At 35.4% G+C, this 14,455-nt stretch overlaps 10 protein-coding genes and 4 pseudogenes across 14 annotated transcripts, besides 2 other annotated features; 12 read left to right on the top strand and 2 right to left on the bottom strand.

Annotated features, from left to right (window-relative positions):
- Positions 1 to 5,362: part of a mobile genetic element that runs on past the window's edge.
- TVAGG3_0547320 (protein of unknown function, DUF4106 family) lies at positions 700 to 1,233 on the top strand (the record flags this gene model as incomplete). Its single annotated transcript, XM_051238061.1, has 1 exon — positions 700 to 1,233. The coding sequence occupies one exon, from the start codon at positions 700 to 702 to the stop codon at positions 1,231 to 1,233; it is 534 nt and encodes a 177-aa protein (XP_051095885.1).
- TVAGG3_0547310 (uncharacterized protein) lies at positions 1,238 to 2,035 on the top strand (the record flags this gene model as incomplete). Its single annotated transcript, XM_051238060.1, has 1 exon — positions 1,238 to 2,035. One exon carries the CDS (start codon positions 1,238 to 1,240, stop codon positions 2,033 to 2,035), a length of 798 nt encoding a protein of 265 aa, XP_051095884.1.
- Positions 2,065 to 2,595, top strand: TVAGG3_0547300 (uncharacterized protein; the record flags this gene model as incomplete). Its single annotated transcript, XM_051238059.1, has 1 exon — positions 2,065 to 2,595. The coding sequence occupies one exon, from the start codon at positions 2,065 to 2,067 to the stop codon at positions 2,593 to 2,595; it is 531 nt and encodes a 176-aa protein (XP_051095883.1).
- On the top strand, positions 2,716 to 3,300 carry TVAGG3_0547290 (uncharacterized protein; the record flags this gene model as incomplete). Its single annotated transcript, XM_051238058.1, has 1 exon — positions 2,716 to 3,300. The coding sequence occupies one exon, from the start codon at positions 2,716 to 2,718 to the stop codon at positions 3,298 to 3,300; it is 585 nt and encodes a 194-aa protein (XP_051095882.1).
- Positions 3,338 to 3,756, top strand: TVAGG3_0547280 (annotated as a pseudogene). Its single transcript has one exon. A coding segment is annotated over exon 1 (419 nt).
- Positions 4,431 to 5,126, top strand: TVAGG3_0547270 (protein of unknown function, DUF4106 family; the record flags this gene model as incomplete). The annotated part of the gene is made up of 1 exon (XM_051238057.1): positions 4,431 to 5,126. One exon carries the CDS (start codon positions 4,431 to 4,433, stop codon positions 5,124 to 5,126), a length of 696 nt encoding a protein of 231 aa, XP_051095881.1.
- A 231-nt stretch (positions 5,363 to 5,593) lies between the features above and the next one.
- On the top strand, positions 5,594 to 5,794 carry TVAGG3_0547250 (uncharacterized protein; the record flags this gene model as incomplete). The annotated part of the gene is made up of 1 exon (XM_051238056.1): positions 5,594 to 5,794. The coding sequence occupies one exon, from the start codon at positions 5,594 to 5,596 to the stop codon at positions 5,792 to 5,794; it is 201 nt and encodes a 66-aa protein (XP_051095880.1).
- A 28-nt stretch (positions 5,795 to 5,822) lies between these two features.
- TVAGG3_0547240 (uncharacterized protein) lies at positions 5,823 to 6,401 on the bottom strand (the record flags this gene model as incomplete). Its single annotated transcript, XM_051238055.1, has 1 exon — positions 5,823 to 6,401. The coding sequence occupies one exon, from the start codon at positions 6,399 to 6,401 to the stop codon at positions 5,823 to 5,825; it is 579 nt and encodes a 192-aa protein (XP_051095879.1).
- A 203-nt stretch (positions 6,402 to 6,604) lies between these two features.
- TVAGG3_0547230 (uncharacterized protein) lies at positions 6,605 to 6,979 on the top strand (the record flags this gene model as incomplete). The annotated part of the gene is made up of 1 exon (XM_051238054.1): positions 6,605 to 6,979. One exon carries the CDS (start codon positions 6,605 to 6,607, stop codon positions 6,977 to 6,979), a length of 375 nt encoding a protein of 124 aa, XP_051095878.1.
- Positions 6,980 to 7,035: 56 nt separating this feature from the next.
- Positions 7,036 to 7,239, top strand: TVAGG3_0547220 (uncharacterized protein; the record flags this gene model as incomplete). Its single annotated transcript, XM_001296052.1, has 1 exon — positions 7,036 to 7,239. The coding sequence occupies one exon, from the start codon at positions 7,036 to 7,038 to the stop codon at positions 7,237 to 7,239; it is 204 nt and encodes a 67-aa protein (XP_001296053.1).
- A 355-nt stretch (positions 7,240 to 7,594) lies between these two features.
- Positions 7,595 to 14,455: part of a mobile genetic element that runs on past the window's edge.
- On the top strand, positions 9,945 to 10,788 carry TVAGG3_0547210 (annotated as a pseudogene). The gene has a single exon. A coding segment is annotated over exon 1 (844 nt).
- On the top strand, positions 11,217 to 11,829 carry TVAGG3_0547200 (annotated as a pseudogene). Its single transcript has one exon. A coding segment is annotated over exon 1 (613 nt).
- Positions 12,092 to 12,517, bottom strand: TVAGG3_0547190 (uncharacterized protein; the record flags this gene model as incomplete). Its single annotated transcript, XM_051238053.1, has 1 exon — positions 12,092 to 12,517. One exon carries the CDS (start codon positions 12,515 to 12,517, stop codon positions 12,092 to 12,094), a length of 426 nt encoding a protein of 141 aa, XP_051095877.1.
- TVAGG3_0547180 lies at positions 12,870 to 13,636 on the top strand (annotated as a pseudogene). Its single transcript has one exon. A coding segment is annotated over exon 1 (767 nt).

Raw genomic sequence — 14,455 nt, 5'->3', positions numbered from 1 at the left:
AAGTTCTATTATGCCATATGGAAAGTATGGACTCATACAGGAGGTCAAAAAACTCAATATACAAATGGAGACCGTCAAACTTTTGGCTTGGCATTCCATTTGCTGACTCAGAAGACTTTATGGGTGGTATTTCAACTGTTGGTACAGTTCAAAACAATATACTGGTGACAGAGACGGTCCAGATGAATTGAGAGCAAAAGAAGTTTACAAAACCAATAGCACTTTTCACGGAAGATGCTCTTTTGAAGATTCGTTCGATGAAACCTGCTGGGCTCCTCCAGATTGGCATAACGACAGCTTCCATCGAGCAGATTTTGGCAGCAGGTCAGTAAGTTGTTCTTGAAACTGACTTCTCTCCGTCAAATATACAGTACGCCAGTTTTGACATAATGTTATTATAAACTTTCCTTTAGTAATATCTGTAAGTTTTGAAGTTATATTTTTGTCTGCTCAAGAACTTCACCATTTCAGTTATACCAACTTTCTTTGCTTTATGAAAATATTTAGGTTCAGCAAAGACTGCTATTCTATAACATTTTCCATTGTTTGTGTAAGAACTATTCTGTCAATGTATTGTATTGTTTGTGATATAAACTTTGTTCTGCTTCAATTAAATAAGATATCGAATACGTCCATCTTTTTATTCTAAGTAAAATGTCATTTCCGAAAAATAGAAGCGTAAGTGTTTCAAAAGGTTTAATGGCGGTGGCAGATGTGAAGTTAAATTCACCAACTCAAACAAACAGTCAAAGTATTGTTGGCAATGTCAAAGACAGAGATGTTGAAGTGGGGAAACCATACGAAGACGAAGATGGTATAACAATTGTTCCTGTAAAAGAACCAACATATCCTGAAGTTAACAGAGACTTAAGTTCTGTTGCAGATATTCGAAACGACTACCAACAACTGAAAGACAAACTTCAAACTCAGGAGAAGATTTGTCAAGCTTTAAGTATAATGTTAAACTTGGTCGAACACAACCCTGTAAAAGTGAACTCATATGTCATTGCACCTCATGAAGTTTTGAAAGAACTATTGAAACTTTTGACAGAGGCAGACGATATAAACATCAAAGAAATAGAACCCGACATTAGTTGCTGTGGTGTTTCATATAATGTCATTGACAAGATATACGTTATGAAAGGAGGTGAAACGTTGAACTTAAAATATAGTTTCCCAGACGTTATAAAAATATTTGACGACCACAACATTTCATTAAAATTTATTTGCTAAGTAAATGGCAGAAGACATAATGGTTTATACTATTACGACTAAAAACCCTGAGTCATATAATTCTATAACAACAAACTTACAAAGTCCTCAAGGACGATATTGTAAACTAACCTTAAACACAATGACGACTAAAGCCTGTTTTGCTCTTTTGACACCAGAAGACTTTATTGTTGTGAATGGTAAAAAATACTCCTTTGAAGATACTTACTCAGATATACCACCAACAGGTTTTGTTGACTTATTTAATACTTTAAGTACGGGTGTAACATGTGCTGCAACTAGAGCAGGTTTCATTATGTTTGGATGTCCGACTGAGTTTACTATTAATGATATGAGCTATAATACAAAACTTATTTCTGGTTTTTACTACCAACAGTTTCCTATAACAGGAAAAGGTGTCATACAAGGAATGTCTATTCCATTGACATTAAGCACACCAATCTTATATATTGTTTCAAACTTAGGTTCAAAGTGTTATTCGAATGTCGACAGAAACTATTATGACCAAAAGATACTTATGCGTATAAACAATACTTTCTCTGCTGGTTTGCCTATTGTTCATTCGAATGCAGAATTTTCAACCTTAGTGAACTCAAACACTTTGGCAAGTATAACGTTGACATTAGTTGACGCAAACTTTGTTCCTGTAAAACTTTTATGTCCTATGTATTTGTCAATGACGGCAGAAAGTTTCGAATTGGAAGATGCAACTGGTGAAAGTATTGTATTACAAGAACAACTTCAACAACAAATAGCTCAAGAACAACAAATGCAACAAATGGAACAACAAAGTCAAGAATAAAAAAATATTATTTTTTTATTTTTATAAAAATGTACAGAATAGATGTTTCAGATTTTTATGACTTCCAAGCATTCAGAAATATGTGTCCATTTAGAGACTATAACAAAGCAGTCGAGAATTTGAAACGTTTAGTCATTTATGTTGACTCTGCCCCAGAATGTTATGTCATGAAAGAATGGGATGTTGTCTTTAACAAACCAAGAGCAACAATAGTGTCTGAACAAGAATGTAGACAGAAACTTAAGAAAATAAAAGTTGTACAAGTTGGAATGAAGATGTTAGATGCTTGGGATATCTTATTGTCAAAAATTGAAGATTTTTCAGTTCGAGGTATAAAGTTCTCTACACCTTCTCCAAACTTCTATTCTATCTTCACTGGATATAAATACGAACAAGTAGAATGGAAAGAAAATATTATAGAAGCTTGGTTAGACCATGTCAAAGAAATTATATGCAATGGAAACGAAAGAGTCTATGAGTATATCTTATGTTGGTTTGCAAATATCTTACAACATCCAAGTGCTAAAAATGAAACTGCTCTCATTATAATTGGAAAATAAGGAACTGGTAAGAATACTTTCTTTACAGATATTTTGTGCAAACTGTTAGAAGGTTATTCGAACCCTAATATGACAAACTTAGAAAACATCTGCGGTAAATTTAACTCTTCAATTGAGAATATGAAACTTATAGTTTGCAATGAGCTTCAAAGTATAGATACAACAAAAGTTTTAAACTCAGATGCTTTGAAGAGTCTTATAACAGATAAAGTTGGAGTTGTTGAAAGAAAGTATAAAGACCAAAGAGTTTGTGAAAATGTTGCAAACTTCATTATGGTTTCAAACAATGCTGTTCCGATGAAGTTAGAAAGTTCTGACAGAAGATATGTAGTTGTCAGAACGTCAGATTCTCATATGCAAGATACAGAATATTTTGACGACTTAGCAGAAACTTTGACATCTGACTTTTACAACCACTTGTTCTCATATTTCATGGCATTTGATATTTCTAAGTTCAATCCAAGACAAATTCCACATACCGAAGAGAGACAAACATTGTTAGAAGCAAACAAGAGTGTATATGAACTGTTCATAGAAGAAAGCGACTTTGAGTGTTTAGATGAAAAGTCTTTATATGATGAATATAAACAATATTGTCAAGAATATGGTTATATGGCAGCTTCTAAACGTACATTCTTGGCAAATGTCAAAAGTCTTTTAGACGTACAGAATGGTGTATATACAAAGAAAAATTTTTCTGAGTAAATTTTAAAAAAAATATTTTTTTTATCCGATAGAAAAGATGACGAAATTCATCTCAGTAAACAAGTACATGTCAAGACTTAAAGAAGAACTAGACCCATTCACATATTTGAATGTTTACTTCTACCATTTTGAAAAGTCTTCATTCAGCAAAGTTTGGAACATCGAACCAGTTAAGTTTGCTATTGTGACTAAAAATGGTGCGAAATTTGAAGACTTAGACATAGAAGGTTTGTTAGCAGTCAAAGAAAGTTTTGACAGAAGGTTCTCAAACCTTAAAGAAGGCAAAGCATACAAACTTGTTATACCTTATGAACCAAAGAAGACAGACGACTATGAATATTATGAGTCTAAAGTTGTAGAAGTTCAAGGTAAATTGGTAAAAAGATTTTAGAGTCTAAGCCAGTGTTTGCTCCTAAAGAGGAAGAGAACATTGACATTGACCCAGAAATGTTCTAAAATAAAATTTTATTTTTACATGTCAAATTTCTTTTTCTCTGGAACTGGTTCAGGTTCTTTCTTCTCTTCTTCTTTTTTCTCTTTCTTTTCTTTCTTCTTCTTTCTGGTGGTGAGACGTCAAATTTCTCAGAACCATATTTATGTAAAAGTTCTTTGTCCTTTAATAGCTTATCTATTCTGTTTTTATTTCATCTTCAAGAACAGCGCATGTGTCTTCTTTGCATTCTAAGAACTTTTGTTGGACTTCATCTTTCCAATCGGCGTCATCTTGTCAACAAGTCTGTCATTGACAAATTTTAAGACTGCTCTTTGTAATGTTTTATGGTTCTTGTCATATTCCCAGAAACAGAACTTTAGAACAAATTCACCTTCTTGTTGACACAATGTAAGATTTTATGGTCGACAGAAGTTTTAGAGTCGAAAAAGTTTGTCACGGAATAGATAGCGAAATCGCTAGACATTTTTAAAAGATAAAAATTTTAATTTTTCTAAAATATGTTAGAAAAAAAGTTTGCTGACATTGACAAAAATTTGAGAATGTTTTAAATAAGAACAAGAGGAAGTTAGAAAATGCTCAGATAAAACCTATACATGACAAGTTCTTATTTGCTCAGAATGGTATAACAGGTCTAATTGCACCACCTGGGTCGGGTAAGACTTTCACTTATCTTAAAATGGCTGCACAACAACAAGAACTAGATGAGAAGAACCCATTCTATGAGTTAGTAGTCATTTGTAGTACTTCTGGTCAATTTGACCAAACCGTCAATTCGTTCAAAGATATTATAAAGAAGTCTAAGTTAGTATGTATAAAAGACTCTGAGTTGTTGGATTGGATAAAGAAGTACCAAAGAAGAGTTTTGAAGTATAATGCTATAAATGAGTATATAAATTCTAAGTTCAAAGACCCTAATGAGGAAATGCAGAGAATATTAGAGAAGAAACACTTCAGAAACAAACAGAAAGAGATAGAATACATTTCGAAGAAATTGCAATCTTACGATTGGAAGACTTACCCTCATAGATGTCTTCTTATCTTAGATGATTTCGCCTCTCATCCTTTGTTAAAGAACAGAGAACAAGATATGTGTCGAATTCTTAAGAAGCTCAGACACTTTAACATCTCAGTTGTCATTTGTGTACAGACAGCAAAGAGTTTAAGTAAGGATGTTAAAAGAATACTTACTGACATAATACTTTTCCCCGGATTGTCCGAAGACGATTTCATGGAACTTATGAAAGAGTCCATGGCAGGTAAGTTTGACAGACATGAACTATGGGAGAAGTACAAAGTCATACAAGACCCTCATACTTCTTTCAGAATTCATATCTACGCAAACAAAGTTCAAATTGTAAAAAGTCAAGCTTGAAAAATCTAAGTGTTTAGTCTTAGTAAGATGGTAGCTTCTTAAAGCAAATACCATTGCTGAGTTTTATGTACGTGAAGAGAAGTACAATGAATTCAATTACGAGTACAATTGCAATGACAACTAAGGCAACTATTTTTGTCTTTTGCCAGCAAGGGTACTTCTTCTCTTCCAATGGTTCGGCAGAACTATACTCACTCATGAGAAATGCCAAAACGGTTTAATAGAAAAAGTGTCATTTTTTTCATGTCCGAAGACTCGAAGGTGCAACACTTCCAAAATACCGACGAACTCAGAAGAGCAGCATGGCAGTATCTTCTTGACAACTTCTTTGAGTTCTCCAGGTACACCTTGGAAAATGCTGAAGAACTGCGACACAGAGAATTTGGAGAAATTGCACTCCAATACTACCTTGACAAACAAAGGGTAAATTAAGACTAAAAACTTAACGTTTAAAAAGTGACATTTTTATGAGCTCCGAGTCACCGAGAAAACTTGGTCAGATGTTAGCAGCTTACTTCCCTGAGGAGGATGGAAGCGTTACATACATCAGGTTCAAAAACAACGAACCTGGAATTGCGTACCAAATTCGCAATTACATGACCATGAAAGAGTACGAAAGGTTTCTACAAGAGAAACCAGCTCTAAACAACTCAGAAAAGAAAGAGTAAAAAGTTTAATTCGTAATTGTTTATTTTTTTACTTGTAAGGGCAAGCTGCAAGTATGAAGTCGACTATCTCCGTCTTTGTTTTGACGAGCTGGACGGCTCTTGCGAGTACGTCTGTTTTGCGGTCTCCAGCTGGTGTCTGACCTTCGTAATTGCGCATGTTCTTGAGAGCTCCAACTGTAAATGGTTGTAGGATGAAGAGTCTCTCAGACTGCTTGAGGTAGTCTTCACGGTCACGAACCGAATCTGTGGTACGAGTCGAATCGGTCGATTTGAGGGAAGAGACTGAAAGCCTGTCGTCTTCCATTGGAGCTGTAGCATACTCTTTGCGTAAGCGGTTCAGACCTTCTTCGAAGTCTTGGTCTCTCTTGGATTGAGATTGGAATTGTGGGGCAGGGTTTTGCATAAACATCCAAGGGTTGGGGAAGTAAGGCATAGGCTGAGGAGGGTAGTTCGGGAAGCCTTGTGGTGGGTAGTAACCTTGAGGTGGAAATTGGTAGTAATTCGGAGGTACTTGCTGGAACTGAGGTTGCTGAGGAGACTGTTGTGGTTCTGCAGCTTTCGGTTCTTCTGGCTTTGGAAGGCATTCAGGAAGAGGAACGTCAGTCATCCGTTTGTGTCCTGTCGGAAGGAAAAATTTTTCCTGTCGGAAGGAAGAACTTTTTCTGTCGGAAGGAAAAACTTTTTCTGAAGTTCGACCAAAAAGTTCTCAATTTTCGAAAATTTGAATGGTTTACGGACGGACAACTGGAAGAGTTCTTCTTGTCGGAAGGAAAAATTTTTCCTGTCGGAAGGAAAATATTTTCCTGTCGGATGGAAGAACTTGGAATGCAAGAAAGACTTGACGAGGCAATTTACCTCATTGAACTTAACGACTGCGTAAAAGACTACTTGCGCAAGGTAATGAAGCCCAAGGTCAAGTTCATCACTATTTCTGGAAGGTCTACACTTCAGCTCGAGACTTCGACTGGAATTCCAATTCAAATACCAGACGGGACAGCCTACGATGGCATAAAGGACGCCAAAAAAGAAGCTCTTGTTAAGTTCCTAAACAAACGTCCTTGGATAAAAATACCAAACAAGGAGAACCCCCTACCCCATATGAAATTGGCAATTCAGTCTCTCCTTCACTTCTCCGGTCAGCCGTTCTACATAACCTGTGAAGGCGACATTCAGCCAGTTCAGTAAACATCTCATTTTAACTCACTTTTTTATGTTTTTACTCACACTCGTACTCACCAGGTATGAGTACAACTATTTCAACTGTGAACCTTGTAGTGACCGGTCTTCCTGCAAATGCAAGTTCGGTCAATACACATTTTATGGTGGCAAGAATTGAAATTCCAGACTCAACTCCAACAAGAACTCTCAAGTTGCCAAAGACTCATGTGAAGAAGAAGCCTTCTGGTAAGTTTCTTATAGCCATATACATGGCACGTTTAGAGTAAAAACATTTTTTTTCATTTTTTGAATGAAGCAAGTTAAATTCGTCCCACACCAAACTCAATGGACCGATGAAGAGTTTCAAGCTATGGTTGAAGGTGTTGAGAACGACATAGACGGCGAACTTGAAGGAGCTCAAACCACAATTGCAACCAAAATTGCACAAGTCAAAGAAGAGATAGCTCTACTTAAAGCTACCAAAGCTACTCTTGACCTCATGGATACTTACCGTTTAGATGTCAAGAGAGGAATAAGACAATTAAAATTAAAACTCTTAAATTACGAAGCTATACTCCAGAAGTTAGCAGAGATGAGAAGACTTTACCAGAGCTACTTACATGTAAGGGACTTACCTTCAAGAGTTAGTATACATAACAAGGGTACGACGGCACTGCGTTCCACCGTACCCCTGTTATGTGAATTTGACACTTTACGAAACCGTTAACGTATATTTTACAACACAAACGACAACACTAACTTAACCTTAAATATTTACAAAGCCGCAAATCACTTCACCTCACTAACGTTTTCACAAACGACTTCACTACTGTAAAAATAAACGTTCTCACTTACAAAAGTATTGCAACTCCTCCCATTGCTGTGCTTCATATAACAGCTCATAATCTTCTGACTCACTTTCTTCTTCATATAGGTCAAAATCACTGTCATAGTTTATACCTGTAATTTGACAAAGCTAATGAAACACGCTTATCGTTTGTATCATATGCTTGTATAAACTTTCCATTATGCTTGTTCATAAACGCTCAAACTAACTTTTACCCTTTCTCCCTCGTATCTGATAGAATGTATTTTCACGAGGAACGAAGAACAAGTTCTTGAACTCATGACCGTTGTAGTTTGTTATCTCAATAGTTTTCGTCATTTATATAAAAATAAAATAAAAAATAAACTTAAAAATTAATGATATCACCACCCTCACACGTATGAAAACATAGCACAAAAATAAATTTAGGTGAAGTGGTGAAATCTCACCTCTTTTTTCACCTGTTTTTTCACCCTGTTGAATTCATTGCTTTATAACTCTCTTCCTTGGTTTCTTTTAGTTGCTTTCTTCACGTCTGTCTCCAACTTGACTGTCTTTCTTCTTCGTCCGTAATGATACCAGTTACTTCCACCAGTCAATGGGTCAAATGGTCTTTCGTAAGGGTTTCCATACATTCCATAGGGACCATACGGAAGAACTACTGGTGGAGAAGAAACATTTTCTTTAGTTCCATCGACTCTATTTAAATGCATTGTGTTCACCTTTCATCTGGTCATTAAAGTCTTTTGCGTGTTTTGCAAACTCATCGTCCTTTCCTAAAGCATTTTCTGACTCAGTCGCAACCAAATTGGATGCTTTATTTATGAGCCCTATTTTATTTAATCTTAACTTCTTTGCAACCCAGCCTCCAATCTTCCCTTTATTTGCATCTAATGTCTTCGAAACCCTTCCTCCACTCATTTTATTTACTGCGTCATAAGCTCCAAGTGCTTTTGCTCCAAATGCTAATGCTTTTGTTCCCATTGCGCCTAAAGCTGCCCAAGCTACCATTTACCCCATATTAAAATCATCTCTCTTCAATATTATCTCATAAAAGTTCTCGTTACTGGAGAAAGTCAATGAAACATAAGCGTTCTCACGGGCTTCGCCCTCACCACTTTGCGGTCTATCTAACTTCTTTCTTATCTCATCTATTCTCAATAAAATGTCTGAACAATTGCTAACATCTTCTACAACAGTATTTCATCATGAATGACCTTCAAGAACAAGCTCATTTAATATGCTATTAAAATCATCTCAATAATGAGTCCATCCTTTCCATCTTTAGGTAGCACAACATCTTTCATTGAAGAAGGTTCGACAAGTCTTATGTTAAACTTACTGACAAAGTTTGTTATACTATAATGCTTCGGCGGCGAATACATGTAGTTTTGAAAGACATAATATAGATTCTTCAGCAAATTCACTTATACTGGATTTTATAACAATGTTCTCACGAGACCAAATGCCACCAATTGACAATCTTGTAAGCAATCCTGCTGAACCTTCTACTGAAACGTCGATGGTAACATTCCACGAAGGTCATCTATTGACATCTTTGAGTCACTGAATTTAAAGATTTTCTTAAAGCAATCGTCATTATCTAACCATGCAATAGCTTTGAAGTTTTTCATTCGAATATACATCTGCTCATTAAATGTTAAAATCCTGACTTCTTTGCAGAAGATGACTTTAAAATCTATTGAGTTTGTTTCAAAATTATATGCTATGGTAACTTCTGAAGGTAATGGATGCCTTCCGCAGTCAGTTGTTCTCTCACTACCGTTTGAAGCTTTGTGTTAAAAACTTTCATGTCATCTCCTGTGTCTAGGTTCACATACACAGCAACAGGGAAACTATCTTGCTTCTTTGTTTCATCATTATATCTCAAACATTAAAGTTCTTCAATAATATTGTTCTTCCTGCTGGAATACTTCGAACCTGTCTGATTTCAATAGCTTTCTCACCTCCTACATACTCTACCCAGTGTCTTGGATATTCATAAGTATTACTGACTTTCTTGAATTTTGGTTGGTTTCATCATAAATGTTCATAGTATATCTTTATACTCTTGTCAGTTAGACTCGGTGCTATGTTCTGAATATTTCTGACTTGCATTTTAATGGAGATAAAATGAAGCATTTAATACATGATGTAGATGAAGACATGAATGAAACTACAGGACAAACTTAACTCTTCTCTTATTCTTCCTTTCAGCAAAGATTATGAATTCTGTTCAAATGGCGTTTATTTCTATTGTGGAAAGATGGGTTCAGGTAAGACATTTAACCTCATTCGTCATATACTCATAACAGAGTGTTTAGGAAACGACTCTTACTATGACCAAATCATTATATCAGCAACTTCAGACTCTATGGATTCAACAGCGAAAACATTTATGTCAAAAGTTCAAGCCTCTGTCTTAAAGTTCCAGACAGTGAACTCATTGAATTTCTTCAACGTTACATTCGACGTAAGAGAAAATATATGCCATCGTTGAATTTATACAGTCAGGAATGCAAAAGACTTCTGAGGAGATGGAAAGAATTATTGACAAACACCACTTACGTCAATACTCAGGAGTTTACGATATGAAACGACTTACAAACTACATTCTGTCAAAACTTTCAAAATACCCCTTCAAAAAGTATCCTTCAAACACTTTCGTTTGTGACGACTTCGCCGGAAAAGGTTTAGTGTCAAAACCAGACTCACCATTAGCTAACATCATACTAAAGTCAGACATTACCATTTAACTGTAGCAATACTTATGCAAACATGGAGGTTTTTAGCTTTAAACATAAAACGTCTCATAACTGACTTCGTTATCTTTCAAGGTTTCTCACGCTATGATATTGAACTCATTTGGAAACAGTCAGGTATAACATTACCTTTTGAAGAAATTTGGGAAGCATATAAGTCTCTCATCTCTCCTCGTTCATACCTTGAGATTCATATCATGACTAATACCATTAAAGTCAAAAATATTCCATGGGAACGACCAACATTGTTTTAAAGTTTAACCTTCAATTGACTGATGGTAAACAAATTCCATGCATCTCTGTCGCCATTTCTGTTAATATTTTTGCTGTCATTCATATCATCCACTTCCCATCCGTTAGCTTTTGAGGATATGCGTTAGAATAGCTGTTCTTAAATGAAGGCTTTTCACCTTTGAGAGCATAAACTCTATAACTTTCTGCATACTTTATGTTTGAACCTCCTGAGCCATCATTGACATAAATTTTTATAGGCTTCCACCCTTTGTTCATGTTCCTGCTTCTTCCCTTAGCTCTTTTGTTCAGTAGTTCTACATCTTTATACACAGCACCTGTCTCAGTGAATTCAACAATATTTTCATTCGTTAGCTTTACATTCAAACCCTTGTCGAGTATATTGTTCATTTCATACATATAAAAGGTTTTTATTCTATATGAAATGAGAAGCAAATCCATCTTAGCTGGTGCCGTTAATGTTCCAATTGAACCAACATCAAATGTTGACTCACGAACGACAAACAATATTGTCATAAAGAACTATAGTTCGAGTGTTTGAAAGAAAAAGAACCAGATCTTAAGTCGGTGAATTTAAACACAGCTTCAAACGCTAACGCTACATCAGATGTTAAGTTAGAGTATCCACCACTGGACCAAATTCTTTCAAGAGAAGCCAACGACAACCCTTACACAAATGTTCAAACAAATCCTTCAGATAACGTAGACCATTACCTTCTTCAGTTATACCAAACAATTTTACTCAAAGACGATAAGAAGCTTTTGACAAATCTTATAAGTAAGAACCAAATAATTCTAACAAAGGAGGACCTTGAAAATGTTATCTCACGAATAACAGGGAAAAATGTGTCATTGACTATCTCGACCCTGAAATCGAATGCTGTGGTCAAACTCCACTATTCATGAAAATAGGTAACATCCGCATCATTGAAACACCAGGAACTACAGGAGTTGAGTTTAAGTATAAATATTCGAACGAGTATACAAAACTATCTACTGACTATAAGCTTTGTTTGAAATATGTTTTAGTAAATTAAAGCAGTCAGGAGGGCTCTTTGAGCCCATCTTGGCGCTTTGCGCCGTCAGTCAAAAAATTTCAAGTTAGCAATTTGTAATATCTATCCAAAACTTCTTCAACAGTATCGAACTCATCTTCATAATGCAAACCTAATCTTATTGACTTGGTGCAGTTTTCACTAACACAATATTTTTCTGTTCTCTTGACTGACATAACTAACTCATTTGTTTCATCAAACAGCAACAACCAAAGTTCATGACCTAATACATAACATTCATACTTTATATTTTTAGCTCTGAGTTCTCTTGTAAGCTGTTGCATTTAATATTTTCTAAAAAGTCAACTTCAACAGTCATTCGCACTGGTGCCTTCAGTTCTACAGGCTCTCCTTGAAAGTCAACAAGTCTGAATTGCATGTCTTTCAAATTATGAGGACTAATGCGAACCCATTTACCTAAATGAGTTGCTATGACAGGAACGTTTGGAATGAACATTGAATTGACTGCATAACAGAAAGACTTATATTCTACTGAACCTTTACTATTAACTCCTGAAATACCTGTGACATTAGCTATTTTTGACTCAATGTACAAACAATTACCATAACATACGTATGGAACAGATTTCATCTCAATCGTTTTGTCAACACTTTTCAAAGGAAATGTCATATGGTATGCACCCAAAAGAAGTTGTACTCTATGACTCATTCTTGGTATCTTAAACTCTTTCGCTGCTGAACTTCAATGTTCCCTCAGAAGAGAGTTCGACATCTATGTTGTCAATAGTTTCTTCATTTATGAGAGTATTTAACTCCAGCAATTTTATCTATTCTATACCCAGCTCTATTAGGAAATGTTATAACACTTCTTTTGTCATCTATTTCAATCTCTATGAAATCTGTTTCATCTGTTATGACAAAAGTTGCGATAGTATTGAAGTCAACAACTCTGAAAGCAAGCGCTTCATTCTGAAGACCTAAGTTTGTTTGTAGCTTTACTGTCCCGTATTCGTTTGGGTCTGTACTTTGCAAATAGAACAACATTTTATTCTCATTAAAATATGACTATTGCTGCATATGCGTATGAAACAAATGAAGCAAGAAGAGCACATGAACTAGTAAACGAAAACTCAACTTTAACCATTGAAGGCAATGATTTAGTCATTGACGATGGAAAAACTAAAAAAGTCATTGATTTCGATACTTTTAACACTTATGACCCATTCATTACAACAAGCAAGGTTCCCATCATAAATGATGGAACGGTGCAATATATAAATTCTACAGTAGATGCCTCATTAGTGAAAGTATTAAATGTTCTCATTGAATTGTTAAAGAGCTTTCGATTTGACGACAACATTAAATGCCTAAAGAATTTAGTCATGAATGAGAAACAAATTCTCGGCGTTGCTGGTAGCAGTAATGATGTACACCTTATGACATTAGAATATTATAACGAACATAAAGATGAACTGAAAGGAGAGAAGGGTGACACCGGACCTCAAGGAATACAAGGAATACAAGGAATATAAGGAATACAAGGACCTCAAGGCGAAAACGGTTTGAATGGTGAAGATGGAAAGGATGGAAAAACTGCTAAATCATGGATATGGAACCTTATAAATACTGGTTTAACAGCTGCTTCATATGGAGTTCTTCAATACCAAATCGGAAAGATATGGGCAGTACTTGGTGAAGAAGTTTTAGATGACGTTAAAAATGCTTTGAACTTCATTTCAAATGGTTCGGATACTATTAAAACTTTATCTGGTTGGATGCAAGAAACAAGGAGTCAAATAGATACTGTAAGACGTATAGCAAACAATGCACGTACGGGATTGGATACTTTACGAGAAGCACAAAATACACTAAAGGAAGCAAATGATATTCTTGGCTCAGTATCAGACATGCATGAAGATTGGCTTAAAGGTATTGACAAATCTTTAAAAAATCACAGTCAGTCTATTGCTGACTACAAGAAAAGTATAGATTTTTTACATAGTGCTATGGACGTACATGATGGAAGCATAAGGAACTTACTTAATGCTAACAATAACTTACCAGGAACTATTAAAGCATTTATAAAGTCCTTTGTAAAACCTGGTGCTCTAACATTTAGGTCTTTGAGAGCAAGAGCATTGAAGTCAAGAGATGCAGAAACTCCAACAGAACCTACAGAAGAACCACCAAAACCAACAGCTAATGAAATATTGTTCGAATATTTTCCAAGGTACTCTGTTCTCATTGCATACATTCAAGAAATACTTAAGAAAGCAGACTTGACTTTAGGAGATGATGAAAGTTCTGTATATCTTTCGTTCCAGTTTCAAATAGCAGAACTTTTGAGACAGATATGCTTAATGTATGACAACATCTCTGATTTCACAAGATATGATGACGACCATGACCCCGAACACAGGTGAAGAAGAAGTTTTACAAACATCCATTAAGACAGGAAAGGTTTTAACTCAAAGTCTCATTATTGACACCAAAGATGGCGAAGTGGACGTTCTTCAAGAGCTGAAGAAAAATACTTCTTCGGGAGGTGGTGGTAGGCATGAACTTGAAATAAATGAGATAGAAGAGAAATTAGCCGAAAAAGCAGATAAAAACCATGTTCATTATATAAGTTCAGACGAACAGATTA

This window comes from Trichomonas vaginalis, chromosome II (genome assembly GCF_026262505.1).
Source record: "Trichomonas vaginalis G3 chromosome II, whole genome shotgun sequence".
Classification (NCBI taxonomy): domain Eukaryota; phylum Parabasalia; order Trichomonadida; family Trichomonadidae; genus Trichomonas; species Trichomonas vaginalis.
Note: the sequence above shows the minus strand (reverse complement) of the source record. Positions and strands in the feature narration are given on the sequence as shown.